The sequence below is a fragment of the Bos mutus genome, chromosome 13, assembly GCF_027580195.1.
Source record: "Bos mutus isolate GX-2022 chromosome 13, NWIPB_WYAK_1.1, whole genome shotgun sequence".
Taxonomy (NCBI): domain Eukaryota; kingdom Metazoa; phylum Chordata; class Mammalia; order Artiodactyla; family Bovidae; genus Bos; species Bos mutus.
Genome location: NC_091629.1, coordinates 8,741,499 through 8,760,862, shown reverse-complemented (window position 1 = coordinate 8,760,862; position 19,364 = coordinate 8,741,499). Strand labels below are relative to the sequence as shown.

The 19,364-nt window shown below is 36.8% G+C and overlaps 1 protein-coding gene across 1 annotated transcript in view; it reads left to right on the top strand.

The window, feature by feature from the left end:
* The window catches only part of LOC102275284 (coiled-coil domain-containing protein 7), a 67,786-nt gene that overhangs the window by 32,939 nt on the left and 15,483 nt on the right, over positions 1 to 19,364 (top strand). The window contains exons 15-17 of the mRNA XM_070380979.1: positions 5,235 to 5,289; positions 12,187 to 12,252; positions 15,339 to 15,560. Of these exons, the coding sequence (XP_070237080.1) occupies positions 5,235 to 5,289; positions 12,187 to 12,252; positions 15,339 to 15,560 (343 nt within the window). The remainder of the gene's footprint in view (positions 1 to 5,234; positions 5,290 to 12,186; positions 12,253 to 15,338; positions 15,561 to 19,364) is intronic.

Here is a 19,364-nt window from a genome sequence, read left to right as displayed (position 1 = left end):
TAGTTGGAGAAGGAAACGGCAACCCACTCCAGTATTCTTGCCTGAAGAATCCCTTGGACAGAGGAGCCTGGCGGGCTTCAGTCTGTGGGATCGCAAGTCGGTCATGACTTAGCGACTAAACTACCACCGCCATCATACAGCATAGTAATCTGATATTTTAATGTTTCAAAACAATCATACCTGTCACAGACAGTTATTATGATATTAATGACTATATTCCCTATTCTGTACATTATATCTCCATGACTTTTACTAATTTTGTAACTAGAAGTTTGTACTCCTTAATGTTCCTTACCTATTTTAATTATCCCTGTGTCCTCCTCCCTTCTCGTAACAACCAGTTTGTTCTCTGTATCTATATGTTTGCTTGTTTTGCTGTGTTTGTTCATTTGTTTTGTTTTTCAGATTCCATATATAAGTGAAATTATCCAGTATTTTTCTTTACCTGACTTATTTCATTTAGCATAATACCCTCTAGGTCCATCCATTTTGTCAAAGATGGCAGGATTTCATTCTTTTATACGGCTGAGTTATTTTCTGTCATATATATGGGGCTTCTCTGGTGGCTCAGACGGTAAAGAATCTGCCTGTAGTGCGGGAGACCTAGGTTCAATCCCTGGGTTGGGAAGATCCCCTGGACAGCCTACTGCTTGGAGAATCCCCATTGACAGAGGAGCCTGGTAGGCTACAATCCATGGGGTCACAAAGACACAACTGAGCGACTAAGCACATACGTGTGTGTGTGTGTGTGTGTATTTGTATGTATATGTCACACATACATAACACCACATCTTTATCCATTCATCTGTTGATGGGTACTTAAGTACTTGCTTTCATGACTTGGCAATTGTAAACAATGCTACAATAAACGTGGGGCATTTCGGGGAGAGTATTTTTGTTTTCTTTGGAAAAATACTTGAAGTAGATTTGCTGGATCATGTGGTAGTATTATTTTTAATTTTTTGAAGAACTCTTGTACTGGTTTTCATAGTGACTTCACCAATTTACTTTCCCAACATCAAAGCACCATGAGTTCCCTTTTCTTTACATTTTTTCCAGCACTTACTTGTTGTCTTTTTGATAATAGCCATTCTGACAGGTGTAAGGATATATCATTGAGATTTTAATTTGTGTTTCCCTGATGATTAGTACTGTTGAGCATCTTTTCATGTACCTTGTCAGCTGTCTAGATACCTTGTTTAGAAAAATATCTATTCAGATTCTCTGCCATTTTAAAATCAGGTTTTGGGTTTTTTTTTTAAATGTTAAGTTGTGGGAGTTTTTTGTATTTGAATATTGACCCTTATCAGATATATTATTTGGAAATATCATCTCCCATATAGTAGCCTGACTTTTCATTCTGTTGATAGTTTCCTTTGCTGTGCAAAGCTTTTTAATTTGATGTAGTTCCATTTGTTTACTTTTTCTTGTTTCTCTTGCCTGGGGAGACATATGCCAAAAATATGGCTAACATCTGTGTCAAAGAGTGTACCACTTACGTTTTCTTCTAGGAGTTTTATGGTTTTAGGTCTTATATTTAAGTCTTTGAGTTTATTTTTGTATGTGGTGTGAGAATGTAGTCCAATATAATTCTTTTACATGTAACTGTTTAGTTTTCCCCCCATTGTTTATTGAAGAGGATGCTTTTTTCCCCATTGTACATTTTTGCCTTCATTGTCTTAGATTCATTGACCACATACATATGGATTTATTTTGGGGCTTTCTATTCTGTTTCATTGAATTGCGTGTCTGTTTTTATGCTCTGATTTCAAACTGTATTACCAAATCTTGGAATCTGGGTACATGATAACCACTAGTTTTGTTCTTTTTTCTCACGATTGTTTTGGCTATTTGGGGTCTTTTGTGTTACCATAGAAATTTTAGAATTATTTGTTCTAGTTCTGTGAAAAATGCCTTTGGTATTTTTATATAGATAGATTTCTCTGAATGGTATGGTCATTTTAGCAGTGTTAATTCTTCTGATTGATGAACATGAACTATTTTTCTACTTGCTTATGTTATTTTTAATTCTTTTATCATTTTCTTATGGTCATCCAGGTACAGGTCTTGTACCTCCTTGAGATTTATTCCTAAGTACTTTATTCTTTTTTGATGCAGTTGTGACTAGGATTGTTTTCTTAATTTCTCTCTTTTTTTAACTTTTTATTTTGCATTGCTGTGCTATGCTTTGCTAAGTCACTTCAGTCGTGTCCGACTCTGTGCGACCCCATAGACGGCAACCCACCAGGCTCCCCCGTCCCTGGGATTCTCCAGGCAAGAACACTGGAGTGGGTTGCCATTTCCTTCTCCAGTGCAGGAAAGTGAAAAGAGAAAGTGAAGTCGCTCAGTCGTGTCCGACCCTTAGCGACCCCATGGACTGCAGCCTACCAGCCTCCTCTGTCCATGGGATTTTCCAGGCAAGAGTACTGGAGTGGGGTGCCATTGCATTGGGGTATAATTAATAACAATGTGGTTGTAGTTTCAAATGAACAGTGAAGGGACTCACCTTAATTTCTCTAATAGTCTGTTGTTAGTGTATGAGACACATCAGATTTCTGTATGTTTATTTTGTATCCTTCAATGTTACTGAGTTCACTTATTTCTAATAATTTTTTTGATAGCATATTTAGGATTTTCTAAATATAATATTATGTCATGTGGAAACAACGACAGTTTTATTTCTTCTTTTCCAGTTTGGATTCCTTTTATGCTTTGTCTTGTCTGATTGCTGTGGCTGGAAAATACTGAATAAAAGTGGTGGGCATTCTTGTCTTGTTCTTAATGTTAGAGGAAATGTTTTCAGTTTTTTCTCATAGAGTATGTTGTTGCCTTTGGGTTTGTCATATAGGACATTTATTATGTTGAGGTATATTCCCTCTGTATCTACTTTGTTTAGAGTTTTTCTCGTAAGTGGATTTTGAACTTAGTCAAAAGGTTTTCTTCATCTATTGAGATGATCGTATAATATTTATTCTTTGTTGTTAATGTACTTTATCATGTTGATTGACTTTTGGGTGTCAGATTAACCTTGCAACAATGGTTAGAATTCCACTTGATCATGGTGTATGATCCTTTAAAAAAAATTTATCTGTGGCTTCACTGGGTCTTCATTTCTGTGTGCAGGCTTTCTCTAGTTGCAGTGAGCAGTGTGTACTCTCTAGCTGTGGTGCACAGGCTTCTCATTGCAGTGGCTTCTCTTGCGGCACACAGACTCTAAAGCATGCGTGCAGTAGTTGTGGTGCACGGGCTTAGTAGCTGCACAGCATATGGGATCTTCCTGGAGTAGGGATCAGATCCATGTCACCTGCATTGGCAGGCAGACTGTTACTATTAGACCACCAGGGAAGTCCTATAATTCTTTTAGTATATTGTTGAATTTGGTTTGCTATTTTGTTGAAGATTTTTATATCTATATTTATCAGTGATGTTGATCTGTAACTTTCCTTTTTCGTGGTATCTTTGTCTAGTTTTAATATCAGGGTTTTGCTGGCCTCATAGAATGAGTTCAGAGTGTTCCTTTCTCTTAAAGTTTTTGAATAGTTTGGGAAGGCTAAGTGTTAATTATTTTTTAAATGTTTGGTAAAACTAACCTATGAAGTGATCTGATTGTGGATTTTTTTTCATTGGGAATTTTTTGATTACTGATTCAATTTCATTTCTAGTAATTGTGTTGTTTGTATTTTCTATTTCTTCCTGATTCAGTCTTGGGGAATTGTCTGTTTCTAGGAATTTGTCCATTTTTTCCTAAGTTGTCCATTTTATTGTGTATTATTGTGCTAATCTCTTATGTATTTCTGTGGTGTGTGTTGTAACTTCTTTAATTTTTTTATAACTTCTCTTTCATTTTCTATTTATTTGGGCCCCCTCTTTCTTTCTTCTTTTAGTTGGGATAAAGTTTTATCAATTTTGTTTAACTTTTCAAAACCAGCCGTTAGTTTTATAGATCTTCAAAATTTTTTTTAAATCTTTATTTCATTTATTTCTGCTCCAACCTCTTTTTTCTTTCCTTCTACTAATTTTTGGACTTTGTTCTTTTTCTAATTCCTTTAGGTGTAAGGTGAGATTGTTTATTTGAAATTTTTGTTTTCTGAGATAGGGTGCTAGACCATGCCTCATGCAGTGGCTGCTGGCCTTCTGGTGGACAGGGCTGGGTACCCAGGCTGGGGTTCAGGGATGTCTTGGGTTAGTGTCAGTTGGCTGGTGAGTGGATAAGCCAATTAGACTATTAGACTAACTACTAATAGTCTAAAGGGAAGACTCTAAAATGGTTCTGCCAGCACTTTGTCCTCATGGTGGAATGAGCTCACAAAAATGGCTGCCACCAGCCTCTGTGTCCCCAGAGGGAGTCTCAGCTGCCTCCTGCTTCTCTAGGAGGCTCTCCAAGATCAGCAACTGGGTCAAACCCTGGCTTCTTTTACTTATTTTTTAAAAATATTTATTTATTTAATTTTTGACTGCATTGGATCTTAGTTGCAGTTTGTGGGATCTTTGTTGTAGGGCTTGGGCTCTGTAGTTGTGGCATGCAGGCTTAGTTGCCCCATGGCATATGGGATCTTAGTGCTCTGACCAGGGATTGAACCTGTGTCCCCTGAATTGGAAAGCAGGTTCTTAACCACTGGACTACTAAGGAAGCCCCATGGCTTCTTTTAAATTACTGCCCCTGTACTGGGAGACTAAGAGAATATGAGATTTGCATGCTCCTTGTAAGAGTAGGCTCTGTATTTCCTGCATAGATTCAGCCCTCTTGCTGTCCAGTATGCAAGCCCTATTGTCCTTCACAGCCAGATATTCTTGGGATTTGTCTTCTCAGTATAGCACCCCTGGGCTAGGGAGCCTGATGTGGAACTCAGACCGCTCATTCCTCGGGGGAGAACCACTGCAATTGTGATCGTGCTGCCATTTGTGGGTCACCTACTCAGGAGTGTACTTCTTCACTATACTGAGTCTTTGCCCTTCGTATTCATCTCATTATAGTAATTAGCTTCATTGTATCTTTATTTGTGGAAAATCTTCCCTAGTGGTCTTCATGTCATTCTCATCAATAGTTGCTCTGTAAATAGTTCTAATTGATGTGCCTCTGGGAGGAGGTTAGGTTCAGGGTGTTCCTACTCCATCGTGTTGAGTGCACCTCTCAAAATTTCATTTCTTTAAAATGATTTAAGTACTTATCAAGAAAACATAGTCATCAGATATCATAAAACATCATGATATATTTAAAAATATTTCTTTTTCAGGAAGAAGTCTGTAGGGAAAGAGCTTAAAGTAAAAGAAAATATGCCTCAAGTCCAGGTAACACAGAATCTCTCCCTGTGCATCTAAATTTGATTAATAATGCTCTGATAACTGTTTATATAGACAACATATGTATGTGAATACAGGTATATATGTGTTTGTGTGTGTGCATGTGTACTTAATTTCTTCTTACAATGCTTCTTTACTATTGGTTGACTTTTTTCAGCAAGTTTTAGAAAATCAAATGGTGAATTCAGATATGTTTACTGTCAAGGTTATGAAAAAACTGTTATTCACTCAATTATAGGCAACGTCATAGAGGAAAGAACACCATATTAAGAGTCAGAACAGACTTACTAGTTAAGTGACATTGGACAAGTCCCTTTAACCTACTTAAACTTTGTCTTTCATCACTAAAATGGGTAAAATAATAGCTGTCCCATCTATCTCAGAAAGGTGTGAGATGCAAGAGGCAAATAGGAAAATATTTCAGAGATTGTTAATATAGCTCACTCTTTTTCATGTGATCCATGTGTATTCTGAAAAGAATACAAGTAACCCTTTATTTTATCTTCTCTTTGATAAACTTTCTTTTGCTGAAAGTTAAAACTTCTTAACCATCAGAGCATCATGTAACCCGTTTGGTTACTCTCTTCCAGTGAGTGACTGGACTTAACTGTCCCACAAGTATATACTTTCATGTTTCAAGAATCAAATAGCATAAATTTGGGAAGAAAATTATAGTACTTCTTGAGATACTGAATATAAAAGGAACAACTTTATGGTATTAGTTTTTTATTCCTGCATAACAAGTTACCTCACATTTTGCAGCTTAAAATAGTGAAATTGCTTTCATGGTTTGAATGGCTTAGGAGTCTGAGCATGGCTTAGCTGTATCCTGTGCTCAAGGACTCACCAAACTACAATCATGGTGTTGGCTAGGCTCTTTTTTTTTTTTTTTTTTTGGTCACTTGGGGGTCCTCTTCCAAGCTCAAGTGGAAGTGGCAAATTTAAGTTCTCTTTGCAGTTGTTGGCCTGGGGCACTTAGCCAGTGGCCTTCTCCACAAACAGTTTACATTATGGCATCTTACATCTTCTTAAAGGCCAGCTAAGTCTCTTTCTCTCTTTTTCTTTTTGCTAAGACAGTCTTATGTAATATAACATGAATAACATGATCATGAATGATACCTTTTCACTGTAGCTATATAATAGATCCTTGAACAACATGAGAGTTAGGGGTGCCACCCACTCCCTCACAGTTGAAAATTTGCATACTGCTGTCTCTGCCTCTGAAACAAAAGAATTGATAAATGACTCACTGAAAGGCACAAAGGTAAAATGACTTGGATAGAATCAGGACTCAAACCCTAGTTCTTTGATTCCAAATATTGTGATCTCTAACCAGATGTAAACTTCCCCCACATTTAGTTAAACATCTGTAAAGTGAAAACATAGATACTATATTCACTGAAAAATATCCTTGTATAAGTGGACTCGTGTGGTTCAAACCCATCTTGTTCAAAGGTCAACTATGTAGTGCAGTCTAATAAAGAAAGTGGCATCTCATCACTGTGCAATATTCTGTTGGCTAAAAGCAAGTCATAGGTGGTATCCACATTCAAAAGGAGTGGACTATACAGAGCATAACCTTAGGGATGGAGATCCTGGAGGCCATTTTAGAAATCTGTCATGATTTTATATAGAACAGCATTTTGTGTATTTAAAAAATTATAATTCCATCATGTTTTAAGTCTTTAAACTAGTGTTTTAGTTCATTTGGGCCATGTCTTAATCCCTTCAGACTGCTTTAACGAAGTATCAGGGATTGCAGTGAATGTAGAGGTAAATATATTATTGAATTTGGGGGAGGTGGTAAGTACCTAGAAGTGAAATTACTGGATCATATGGCCATTCTATTTTTAATTTTTTGAGGAATCTCTATTCTACTTTCCACAATGGCTGTACCAATTTTCCCTTTTCCTGATATCCTTCCCCTTGTTATTTCTTTTCTTTTTGATACTCATGATTCTGACCAGGAAAAGGGAGTATCTCACTGTGGTTTTAGTTTGTATTTCCCAGATTATTAGTGATATTGAGTATCTTTTTATGTATTGGTTGTCTGTTTGTCTCTTTTGGAAGAATGTCTGTTTAGGTACTCTACCCAGGTTTGTTTTTTTTTTTTTTTAATTCATTTATTTTTTAACTGAAGGATAATTGCTTTACACAATTTTGTTGTTTTCTGTCAAACCTCAGCATGAATCAGCCATAGATATACATATATCACCTCCCTTTTGAACCTCCCTCCCATCTCCCTCCCCATCCCACCCCTCTAGGTTTGATCTTTTGATGTTGACTTGTACAAGTTCTGTGTATATTTTGGATATTTATCCCTTATTGGATATATCATTTGCAGATATAGTCTCCCATTTACTAGGTAACTGTATTGTTTTGCTGATACTTTGAAAGTATGAAAACTTTTTAGTTTGATGTAATTCCATTTATTTTTACTTTTGTTTCCTTTTGTTGAGACATATACAGAAAATGTGACTAAGACCTATTTCAGAGAGCTAACTGCCTGTGTTTTCTTCTAGATATTTTATGGTTTCAGGTCTTATATTTAAGCCTTTAATCCATTTGAGATTATTTTTGTATATGATGTAAAAGGTAATCCAGTTCCACTCTACTCCAAATACCAATTACTGAAGAGGCTCTTTTTTCCTCATTGTATATTCTTGCTTCTTTTGTCATAGTTTAATTGAGCACATGTAAGCTGGTGGCCCAGAGGTTAAAGCATCTGCCTGCAATGCAGGAGACCTGGGTTTGATCCCTGGGTCAGGAAGATCCCCTGGAGAAGGAAATGGCAACCCACTCCAGTATTCTTGCCTGGAGAATCCCATGGACAGAGGAGCCTGGTGAGCTACATCTCAGATCAGATCAGTTGCTCAGTCGTGTCTGACTCTTTGCGACCCCATGAATTGTAGCACGCCAGGCCTCCCTGTCCATCACCAACTCCCGGACTTCACTGAGACTCACGTCCATCGAGTCAGCGATGCCATCCAGCCATCTCATCCTCTGTCGTCCCCTTCTCCTCTTGCCCCCAATCCCTCCCAGCATCAGTCTTTTCCAATGAGTCAACTCTTCGCATGAGGTGGCCACAGTACTGGAGTTTCAGCTTTAGCATCATTCCTTCCAAAGAAATCCCAGGGCTGATCTCCTTCAGAATGGACTGGTTGGATCTCTTTGCAGTCCAAGGGACTCTCAAGAGTCTTCTCCAACACCACAGTTCAAAAGCATCAATTCTTCGGCGCTCAGCCTTCTTCACAGTCCAACTCTCACATCCATACATGACCACAGGAAAAACCATAGCCTTGACTAGATGAACCTTTGTTGGCAAAATAATGTCTCTGCTTTTGAATATGCTATCTAGGTTGCTCATAACTTTTCTTCCAAGGAGTAAGCGTCTTTTAATTTCATGGCTGCAGTCACCATCTGCAGTGATTTTGGAGCCCAGAAAAATAAAGTGACACTGTTTCCCCATCTCTTTCCCATGAAGTGATGGGACTGGATGCCATGATCTTCGTTTTCTGAATGTTGAGGTTTAAGCCAACTTTTTCACTCTCCACTTTCACTTTCATCAAGAGGCTTTTGAGTTCCTCTTCACTTTCTGCCATAAGGGTGGTGTCATCTGCATATCTGAGGTTATTGGTATTTCTCCCGGCAATCTTGATTCCAGTTTGTGTTTCTTCCAGTCCAGCGTTTCTCATGATGTCCTCTGCATATAAGTTAAATAAACAGGGTGACAATATACAGCCTTGACGAACTCGTTTTCCTATTTGGAGCCAGTCTGTTGTTCCATGTCCAGTTCTAACTGTTGCTTCCTGACCTGCATACAAATTTCTCAAGAGGCAGATCAGGTGGTCTGGTATCCCCATCTCTTTCAGAATTTTCCACAGTTCATTGTGATCCACACAGTCAAAGGCTTTGGCATAATCAATAAAGCAGAAATAGATGTTTTTCTGAAACTCTCTTGCTTTTTCTATGATCCAGCGGATGTTGGCAATTTGATCTCTGGTTCCTCTGCCTTTTCTAAAACCAGCTTGAACATCAGGAAGTTCACGGTTCACATATTGCTGAATCCTGGCTTGGAGAATTTTGAGCATTACTTTACTAGCGTGTGAGATGAGTGTAATTGTGCGGTAGTCTCAGCATTCTTCGGAATTGCCTTTCTTTGGGATTGGAATGAAAACTGACCTTTTCCAGTCCTGTGGCCACTGCTGAGTTTTCCAAATTTACTGGCATATTGAGTGCATCACTTTCACAGCATCATCTTTCAGGATTTGGAATAGCTCAACTGGAATTCCATCACCTCCACTAGCTTTGTTCGTAGTGATGCTTTCTAAGGCCCACTTGACTTCACATTCCAGGATGTCTGGCTCTAGGTCAGTGATCACACCATCCTGATTATCTGGGTCGTGAAGATCTTTTTTGTACAGTTCTTCTGTGTATTCTTGCCATCTCTTCTTACTATCTTCTGCTTCTGTTAGGTCCATACCATGTCTGTCCTATATCGAGCTCATCTTTGTGTGAAATGTTCCTGTGGTATCTCTGATTTTCTTGAAGAGATCTCTAGTCTTTCCCATTCTGTTGTTTTCCTCTATTTCTTTGCATTGATCGCTGAAGAAGGCTTTCTTATCTCTTCTTGCTATTCTTTGGAACTCTGCATTCAGATGTTTATATCTTTCCTTTTCTCCTTTGCTTTTCGCTTCTCTTCTTTTCACAGCTATTTGTAAGGCCTCCCCAGACAGCCATTTTGCTTTTTTGCATTTCTTTTCCGTGGGGATGGTCTTGATCCCTGTCTCCTGTACAATGTCACGAAAATGATAGGATACTGAAAGGGAAACTCCCCAGGTCAGTAGGTGCCCAATATGCTACTGGAGATCAGTGGAGAAATAAGTCCAGAAAGAATGAAGGGATGGAGCCAAAGCAAAAACAATACCCAGCTGTGGATATGACTGGTGATAGAAGCAAGGTCCAATGCTGTAAAGAGCAATATTGCCTAGGAACCTGGAATGTCAGGTCCATGAATCAAGGCAAATTGGAAGTGGTCAAACAAGAGATGGAAAGAGTGAATGTCGACATTCTAAGAATCAGTGAACTGAAATGGACTGGAATGGGTGAATTTAACTCAGATGACCATTATATCTACCAGTGCGGGCAGGAATCCCTCAGAAGAAATGGAGTGGCTATCATGGTCAACAAAAGAGTCCGAAATGCAGTACTGGGATGCAATCTCAAAAACGACAGAATAATCTCTGTTCGTTTCCAAGGTAAACCATTCAATATCACAGTAATCCAACTCTATGCCCCAACCAGTAATGCTGATGAAGCTGAAGTTGAACGGTTCTATGAAGACCTACAAGACCTTTTAGAACTAACACCCAAAAAAAGATGTCCTTTTCATTATAGGGGACTGGAATGCAAAAGTAGGAAGTCAAGAAACACCTGGAGTAACAGGCAAATTTGGCCTTGGAATACGCAATGAAGCAGGGCAAAGACTAATAGAGTTTTGCCAAGAAAATGCACTGGTCATAACAAACACCCTTTTCCAACAACACAAGAGAAGACTCTATACATGGACATCACCAGATGGTCAACACCGAAATCAGATCGATTATATTCTTTGCAGCCAAAGATGGAGAAGCTCTATACAGTCAGCAAAAACAAGACCAGGAGCTGACTGTGGCTCAGACCATGAACTCCTTATTGCCAAATTCAGACTTAAATTGAAGAAAGTAGGGAAAACCACTAGACCATTCAGGTATGACCTAAATCAAATCCCTTATGATTATACAGTGGAAGTGAGAAATAGATTTAAGGCCTAGATCTGATAGAGTGCCCGATGAACTATGGAATGAGCCACAGTCTACGGGGTCGCAAAGAGTCGGACATGACTGAGCGACTTCACTTTCACTTTCAAGCCCTTATTTAAGAGGGAGTCTCAGTTTTCTATAGCACTTTGGGACCACTAGATGTCAGCCCTATTGCTTTTAAAAGCCAGGCATTTCAGGGATTCCTCTCTCTGGTGTAGATCCAGGAGCCAAGGTTCCTGACGTGGGCACCAACCCTTTGCTCCCCTGGCAAAAGTGCCTGTCTGGTGAGATCCCTCTCTGTTGTGTGCCATCATGCTGGGGGTATGGTTATTAGTGAGAGTGTTTCTTTTCCTCTACTACCTGTCTTGATGTAGTCCTTTTTATTCTTTGTTGTGGAGCGTGTTTGACTAGTTCTAAGGTTCTTTTCACAGGGAGTTGATCTCTTTGCAGGTGTATGTTTGTTGATCCATGGGAAGAGGTTCTTGCTATCCCCCGTCTTCAATCACCTTCCCTGTAGATTTTCTTTTAAGAGTAAGTCTCAAATTCAAATTACTCTTAATTGTATCTTGGACGTTGGGATTGTCATGTTGCTGAAGCTCTGGATTCTGCTATATTCTTAAGAAAGTGGAAGTGAAAGTCACTGTCCAACTCTGTGTAACCCCACAGACTAAACAGTCTATGGAATTCTCTAGGCAAGAATACTGGAGTGGGTAGCCATTCCCTTCTCCAGGAGATCTTCCCATCTCAGGGTCAGGGATTTGAGCCCAGGTCTCCCACATTGCAAGTGGATTCTTTTATCAGCTGAGCCACTAAGGAAGCCCAAGAATACTGGAGTTGGTAGCCTAGCCCTTCTCCAGGGGATCTTCCCAACCCAGGAATTGAAACAGGGTCTCCTATATTGCAGGCAGATTCTTCACCAACTGAGCTATAAGTTATCTGTCATTATGCCTAAGAAGTGTGTAGTAAATGTTTGTGCTCAAGTCATCATCTTGACTATCTATGGGTTTTAGAAAGATAATAATTATGACAATAAATTAGTTTAAAAAATGAATACTTTTCTCCCCCACCCCATATTACATCCTAGAAAGTAGCACATGCTCTGGAAATTGAGAACAAAGTTCTTCGGGAACAACTGAAACAAGCTTTACAGGTAAAAGATGTCATGTTCCTTCATATTGTGAAAAATTGAAGAAAATATCCTTAAACAACTTTTTAAATGAATAATTTTTAGTTTGTAAAGCAAGAATCTATATATTATATTGTTTTGCCAGCTTATAGTATTTTCACTGGGAGACCCAGGTTTGATCACTGGGTCGGGAAGATCCCCTGGAGAAGAAAATGGCAACCCACTCCAGTACTCTTGCCTGGAGAATCCCATGGACAGAGGAGCCTGATAGGCTACAGCCCATGGGGTCGCAAAGAGTCGGACACAACTAATGTAGTAGAAATATATTGATAAAATTTGATATTTATTCTCTCCAAAATAGTAAGCTAGAGAGAGAACTGATGTACACACTTAAAGCAATTTATTTCAAGATATAGATGGAGTCTTTTTGAGCTTAGCAGAATTATAAGATATATTGAGATAAGAACCTGGTTATTTTACAGAACAATTATTTGCTCATCAAAAATTAATATAAGACATAAAAATATATTACTAAAGCAGTGTGGTTCCAAATTTTGTACTGAGTGAAAAGTCCAGAAACAGATTCAAATGAATATAATAATTTTGTATTTTATTGTTTTGCTTATTAAATAAATTTTTTTATAGAAGGATAAAAGTCACAAAAGTAAACTACTATGAAAAACTTGTGATTTCTAGTTGATTTAATATACTGAAACAAATTACAAATTGATTTAAGATTTAGGCATACAAGTGAACTATGTAGTAAGTGAAGTTGCTCAGTTGTGCCCGACTCTTTGCAACCCCATGGATAGTAGCCTGCACCAGGCTCCTCCGTCCATGGGATTTTCAAGGCAAGAGTACTGGAGTGGGTTGCGATTTCCTTCTCCAGGGAATCTTCCCAACCCAGGGATCGAACCCAGGTCTCTCACATTGTAGACAGATGCTTTACTGTCTGAGCCACCAGGGAAGTCCATAAATTGGAAGAAACACTGAATAACAATTACATGTCTTGGCTAAAGCAGGGCTTTCGAAGCATTATACCAAAAAAGAATATGTTAATATATTTGGCTATATATATATATAAAATAAAACTATTATGGTTAAAATTTTTGTAAGATATAAAGATAAATGGAAGATCTTTATAAAGTGTTCCATATCAAAGTCTTTTACATATCTACAGAAAATATGGATAGTCTTCCTCCTCAATAGAAAAAGGACATAGGCACGTCAATTGAGAAACACGCATTGCCAATAAATGCATACAAATATATTCAGCTCTATGAATTACCAAGTAAATGCAATTTAAAAATAACAGAGAGAGGGTGGTTCAGTGGTTAAGCCTCCATGCTTCCAGCGCAGGGGTGCTGGGTTCAATCCCTGGTTAGGGAACTAGATCCTGCAGGCTGCAGCTAAGAGCTCACATGCTTCAAAGATCCTGCACAGGGCAATGAAGATCCTATGTGCTACAGCTAAGACTCAGTACAGCCAAATAAAAAACATTAAAATAGCAGCAGTACAGATATATTTTACCTACTATTTTTTTTAATTGAAGGAACAGAAATATTTAATATTTGTAGATTTATGTTGAGATGAGCAGGTCTTTCATATACTTCTATTGTCAGTATGGATTGATACTTCTCTGGAAGAAAATATATAGAGAAAGTCTTGGAAAGACATAGTCTTTACAGTGAACCATTCCACTTCTAAAATTTATTGTAAATAATAAAGTGTACAAAGTTTGTACAAGTATGTAGAATGGGAAATTTTTAATAGCAAAAGTTTTAAAATTTCCAATATATCCATTGATAAGCAATTTGCTAAATTAGTTAAGATATATTATTAAAATTTACTTGTTACCTAGGGCTTCCCTGGTAGCTCAGCTGATAAAGAATTCACCTGCAGTTGGGGAGACCTGGGTTCAATCCCTGGGTTGGGAAGATCCCCTGGAGAAGGGAAAGGCTACCCACTCCAGTATTCTGGCCTAGAGAATTCCATGGACTGTACAGTCCATGGGGTCACAGAGTCAGACAGGACTGAGCAACTTCATTACTGTTAGCTGTTCTAATTTGGATGTATATTTATCATCATGGGAATATCTCTCTTTTTCTTCAGTTGCTAAGTCATGTCCGATTCTTGCAACCCTGTGGACTGTAGCCTGCCAGGCTCCTCTGTCCATGGGATTCCCCAGGCAAGAAAAGTGGAGTGGGTTGCTGTTGCCTTCTCCAATGAGAACTTACTGTGACATTATTTAATGAAAAGATGTCATATGTGTGTGTATAGTATGATCCAATCTGGATAAAAATTTAAAATTTATATATGTATATGGACAGAGGAGCCTGGTGGGCTGCAGTCCATGGGGTTGCTAAGAGTCGGACACGACTGAGTGACTTCACTTTGACTTTTCACTTTCATGCATTGGAGAAGGAAATGGCAACCCACTCCAGTGTTCTTGCCTGGAGAATCCCAGGGACGGGGGAACCTGGTGGGCTGCCGTCTGTGGGGTCGCACAGAGTCAGACACGACTTAGCAGTGACTTAGCAGCAGCATCAGCACTAGCATATTTAGAAATAATTTAAAAGTATATATGTCAACAGTACATTTTCTGTTTGTAGGGAGATTGTGAACTTTTTTTATTGATTTATGTGTTCTTTTATACAAGTAACTTAATTTTATGAAACTAAAATTTATTAAAAGTGACTTTTAAAGAAAGATTTAATTCTAGAAGAAATAAATTATTTTTCACATTTACTATTTGATATTATAGGTCTTAATTATCTTGGGTACATTCTATCACCTTCTATAATGTATGCATTTTATTAACTTTTATTGTGCCTATATTATAACTAGAACCTTAAAAAACTGGGCAGGAGAACCTCTTGGGTATAAAAATAGCTGTTTAAGTAGAAGAGATTTCTTCATAGTTTTTAATTTTAATTATGGATCTGTTAAACTATGTATTATACCAGTGGTTTAATTTAGCTTTCTTTTACTCTGTAAAAATAAAATTGAGAATTAGTATGGGCATGAATATATGAAGATTCCTGAAAATTATAATATTGGCAGGAAAATGTCACAGAAATGATACTTGACAGTTACTCTTTTAAAAACAGGAAGCTGAAAGAGCTAAGCAGCAACTTGCCTATTTCCTAAATCAAGAAAAGGAGTTTCTTAAAAGTGAGGCAAAGACCAAGACAACCACAGAAATGGGTACTGGTAAATTAAAAGTTAAAGGTGAAGATTCAAAATATATACTATTGGAAAATGAAACAAGAAAAGCAGTAGTGGGAGATTCAGGTGGACAAAAAACAAATGATAAAATTACATATCCACAGGTAAGAAATAACCAAAATAGAAACAGTAATATGTGCAGTAAGAAATTTACCCTTTTATAATATTAGCTTTATTTGTATTTTTAAAATTTTTCTATGCCTTTTTTTTTTTTTTTTTTTTTTACTTAGAATTGTTCCTTTTGGATGTATCAGTTCATTAACATCTTGAATTCAAATCTAAATTAAATGTGTATTGATTTTTGTGGGTTTTAGGTAATCCAAATATTTGCATTTTTCTTTAGGATAGTTGATACAGTAGACTTGTCAGATATAAAATTGTTTTATGTTAAAAATTTTTTATTGAGATACAATTGACATTTTCAGGTATACAAATTAATGAGTCAGTATTTTGTATATACTGTTACTGAATCGCCACAATAAATCTAGTTAATAACATTGTACATAATTACAGAATTTTTTTCTTGTGACGAGAACTTTTAAGATTTGCTGTAGTAGCAGCTTTCAACTATGCAATGCAGTATTATTAACTGTGGTCACTGTGCTGTACTTTACACCACTTGGAATTGTTTAAAATAGAAGTTTGTACCTTTTGATTCCTGTCGCCCGTTTTGCCCACCCGCAAATCCATGCCTCTGGCAACTACCAATCTGTTCTCTGTATCTATGAGCACAGTTTTCATTTTGTTTTAGATTCCACGTATGAGTAAGATTGTATGGTATTTGTCTTTCCCTGTCTGACTTATTTGACTTAGCACAGCGCTCTCAAGATCCATCCATGTTGTCACAAATGGAAAAGTTTCATTATTTTTCATGTCTGAATAATATTCTACTGTCTGTATATGTGTGTGTGTGTGTAAATGTTAGTTGTACAGTCATGTCTGACTCTTTGCGACCTCATGGACTGTACCCTGCCAGGCTCCTCTGTCCATGGAGTTTTCCAGGCAAGAATACTGGAGTGAGTTGCCATTCCCTTCTCAAGGGGATTTTTCCAGCCCAGGAGTTGAACCCAGGTCTCCCGCGTTGCATGCAGATTCTTTACTGTCTGAGACACCAGGGAATATATGTACGTATGTGATGTTTTATTTATCCATTACCCATCAATGGATATACAGACTGTTTCCACATCTTGACTAATGTAAATAATGCTGCAGTGAACATAGGATACATATATCTTCTCTAGTTAGTGTTGTCATTTATTTTGGAAAAATATCTAGAAGTGCGTATTGCCTGGATCATCTGGTAGGCCTAGTTTTAGATTTTTTGAGGAACTGCCATACTCTTTTCCATAATGGCTTCACCAATTTACATTCTCATCAACGGTGTGCAAGGGTTCCCCCTTTTATCTGCATTCATGCTAATACTTGTTATTTCTTGTTTTTTAGCTAATAACAATTCTGACAGGTGTGCAGTAATATCTCATTTTGGTTTTGATTTGTATTTCTATGATGATTAGTGATGTTGAGCATCTTTTCATGTATCTGTTGGCCACCTGTATGTTTTCTTTCATAGAATGGCTATTCAGATCAGCTGTTCATTTTTAACTCAGATTGATTCAGTTTTTTTGTTTGTGTTGCAATTGAGTTGTATGAGTTCTTTATGTATTTTTGGATATTAACCCTTTTTTAGATAAGTGATTTTTAGATGTTTTCTCCCATTTAGTAGGGTGCCATTTCATTATGTTGATGGTTTCCTTTGATGTGCAGAACTTTTTAGTTTGATGTAATTCCACTTTATTTTTGTTGTTGATGTCAGACACCCAAATTCAGTAAGACCTACGTTAAGCTTATTGTCTGTGTTTCTTTTAGAAGTTTTATAGTTTCATGTCTTACATTCAAGTGTTTAATTCATTTGGAATTCATTTTTGTATATGGTGTAAGAAAATGGTCCAGTTTCATACTTTGCATGTGATTTTCCAGGTTCCCAAAACCATTTATTGAAGAGATTGTCTTTTCTCTGTTGTATATTTGAGGCTCCTTCATCATAAATTGATTGACCATGTGTATGTGTGTTTACCTCTGGGTTCTCTACTTGGTTCCATTAATCCATATGTCTGTTTTCCTCCCCACATCTCATACTGATTTAATTGCCATAGAATATGACAACTATAATATGAAATTGGGCACATGGTGCCTCCAGCTTTGTTATTCTTTTTCAAGATTCCTCTGACTATTCAGCGTCTTTTGTGGTCCCATACAAATTTGAGAATTATTTCTTTTATTTCTGTGAAAAATGTCATTGGAATTTTGATAGATTTCATGGATTCTATAGATTGTTTTGTATAGTATGGACATTTTAACAATATTAATTCTTCCAATCTATGAGCATAGACTATCTTTCCACTTATTTCTGTCTTATTCCATCAGTATCATATAGTTTTTGGTGTATAAGTCTTTCACCTCCTTGGTTAAATTTATTCCTAGGTATTGTATTCTTTTTGATGCAATTGCAAATGGGATTGCTTTCTTGACTTCTCTTTTAGATAGTTCATTTTTAGTATGTAAAAATACAATAGATTGCTATTCATCAGTTGTATATCCTGCAACTTTATTTATTCTAACAGTTTTGGGTTAGTCTTTAGGGTTTTCTCTATCATGCCATCTGAATATGGTGACAGATTTATTTCCTCTTTTCCAATGTAGACACCTTTTGTTTGTTTTTTGCCAAATTGCTCTGTCTAGGAATTCCATTAATATGTTGGATAAAAACAGCAAGAATGGGCATCCTTTTCTTATTTTTGATCTTAAAGGAATTGCTTTCAGCTTTTCACTTTTGAGTGTGATGTTATCTATGGGTTTATCACACATGGCCAGTTTTATGTTGAGTATTTTCCTTCCCTCTATACCCACTTAATTGAGAGCTTTTATCATAAATGTTGGATTTTGTGAAATGCTTTCAGTTTTTTTACAGTTACTGAGATGATCTTCCAAATTATTCATTTTGTTAATGTGGTATACCTCATTGACTAATTTCTAGATAATGAATCATTTATGCACCCCTGGTAGAAATTCCTCTTGCTCATGTTGTATGATCCTTTTAATAGATTGTTAGAATCAGTTTGCTAATATTTTGTTATTTTTGCATCTTTGTTTATCAGGGATATTTGTAATTTTCTTTTATTGTTGTGTCTTTGGTTTTAGTATCTGAATAATGCTGGTGTTGTAAAATGAGTTTGGAAATATTGCCTTCTGTTCTATTGTTTGAAAGAGTTTCAGAAGAATTGGTATTAATCCTTCTGTGAATATTGGGTAGAATTCAGCAGGAAAGTGTCCTGGTCCTGTACTTTTGTTTGTAAGGAGTTTTAAAATTACAGATTCATTATCCTTGATAGTAGTAATGAGTGTGTTCAATTTTTGTTTCCTCGTGATTCAATCTTAGAAGATTGTATGTTGTAGTTATTGATTAATTTATTCTCAATATTAATATTATTCTACAATAACTAATATTGTAGTTATTTATTAATTTATACTATAGCTGTATAATTGTCATGGTAGTCACTTCTGATCCTTTGTATCTCTGTGATACCAGATGTCATATTTCTTCTTTTATTAATTTGAGCCTTCTATCTTTTTTCTTTGTGAGTCTAGCTAATTGTCAGTTTTGTTTATCATTTCAAAGAGCCACTTCTTGGTTTTATTGATTTTTGTTTTTTTGACGTCTTGTTAGCTTCCATTTCATTTATTTTCTTTTTTTTATTTAAGAATTTATTTTTATTTTCTTTCTTATCTGCTATAATTTTATTTTATTTTTTTTTTTTATTTTTTTTAATTTTATTTTTAAACTTTACATAATTGTATTAGTTTTGCCAAATATCAAAATGAATCTGCCACAGGTATACATGTGTTCCCCA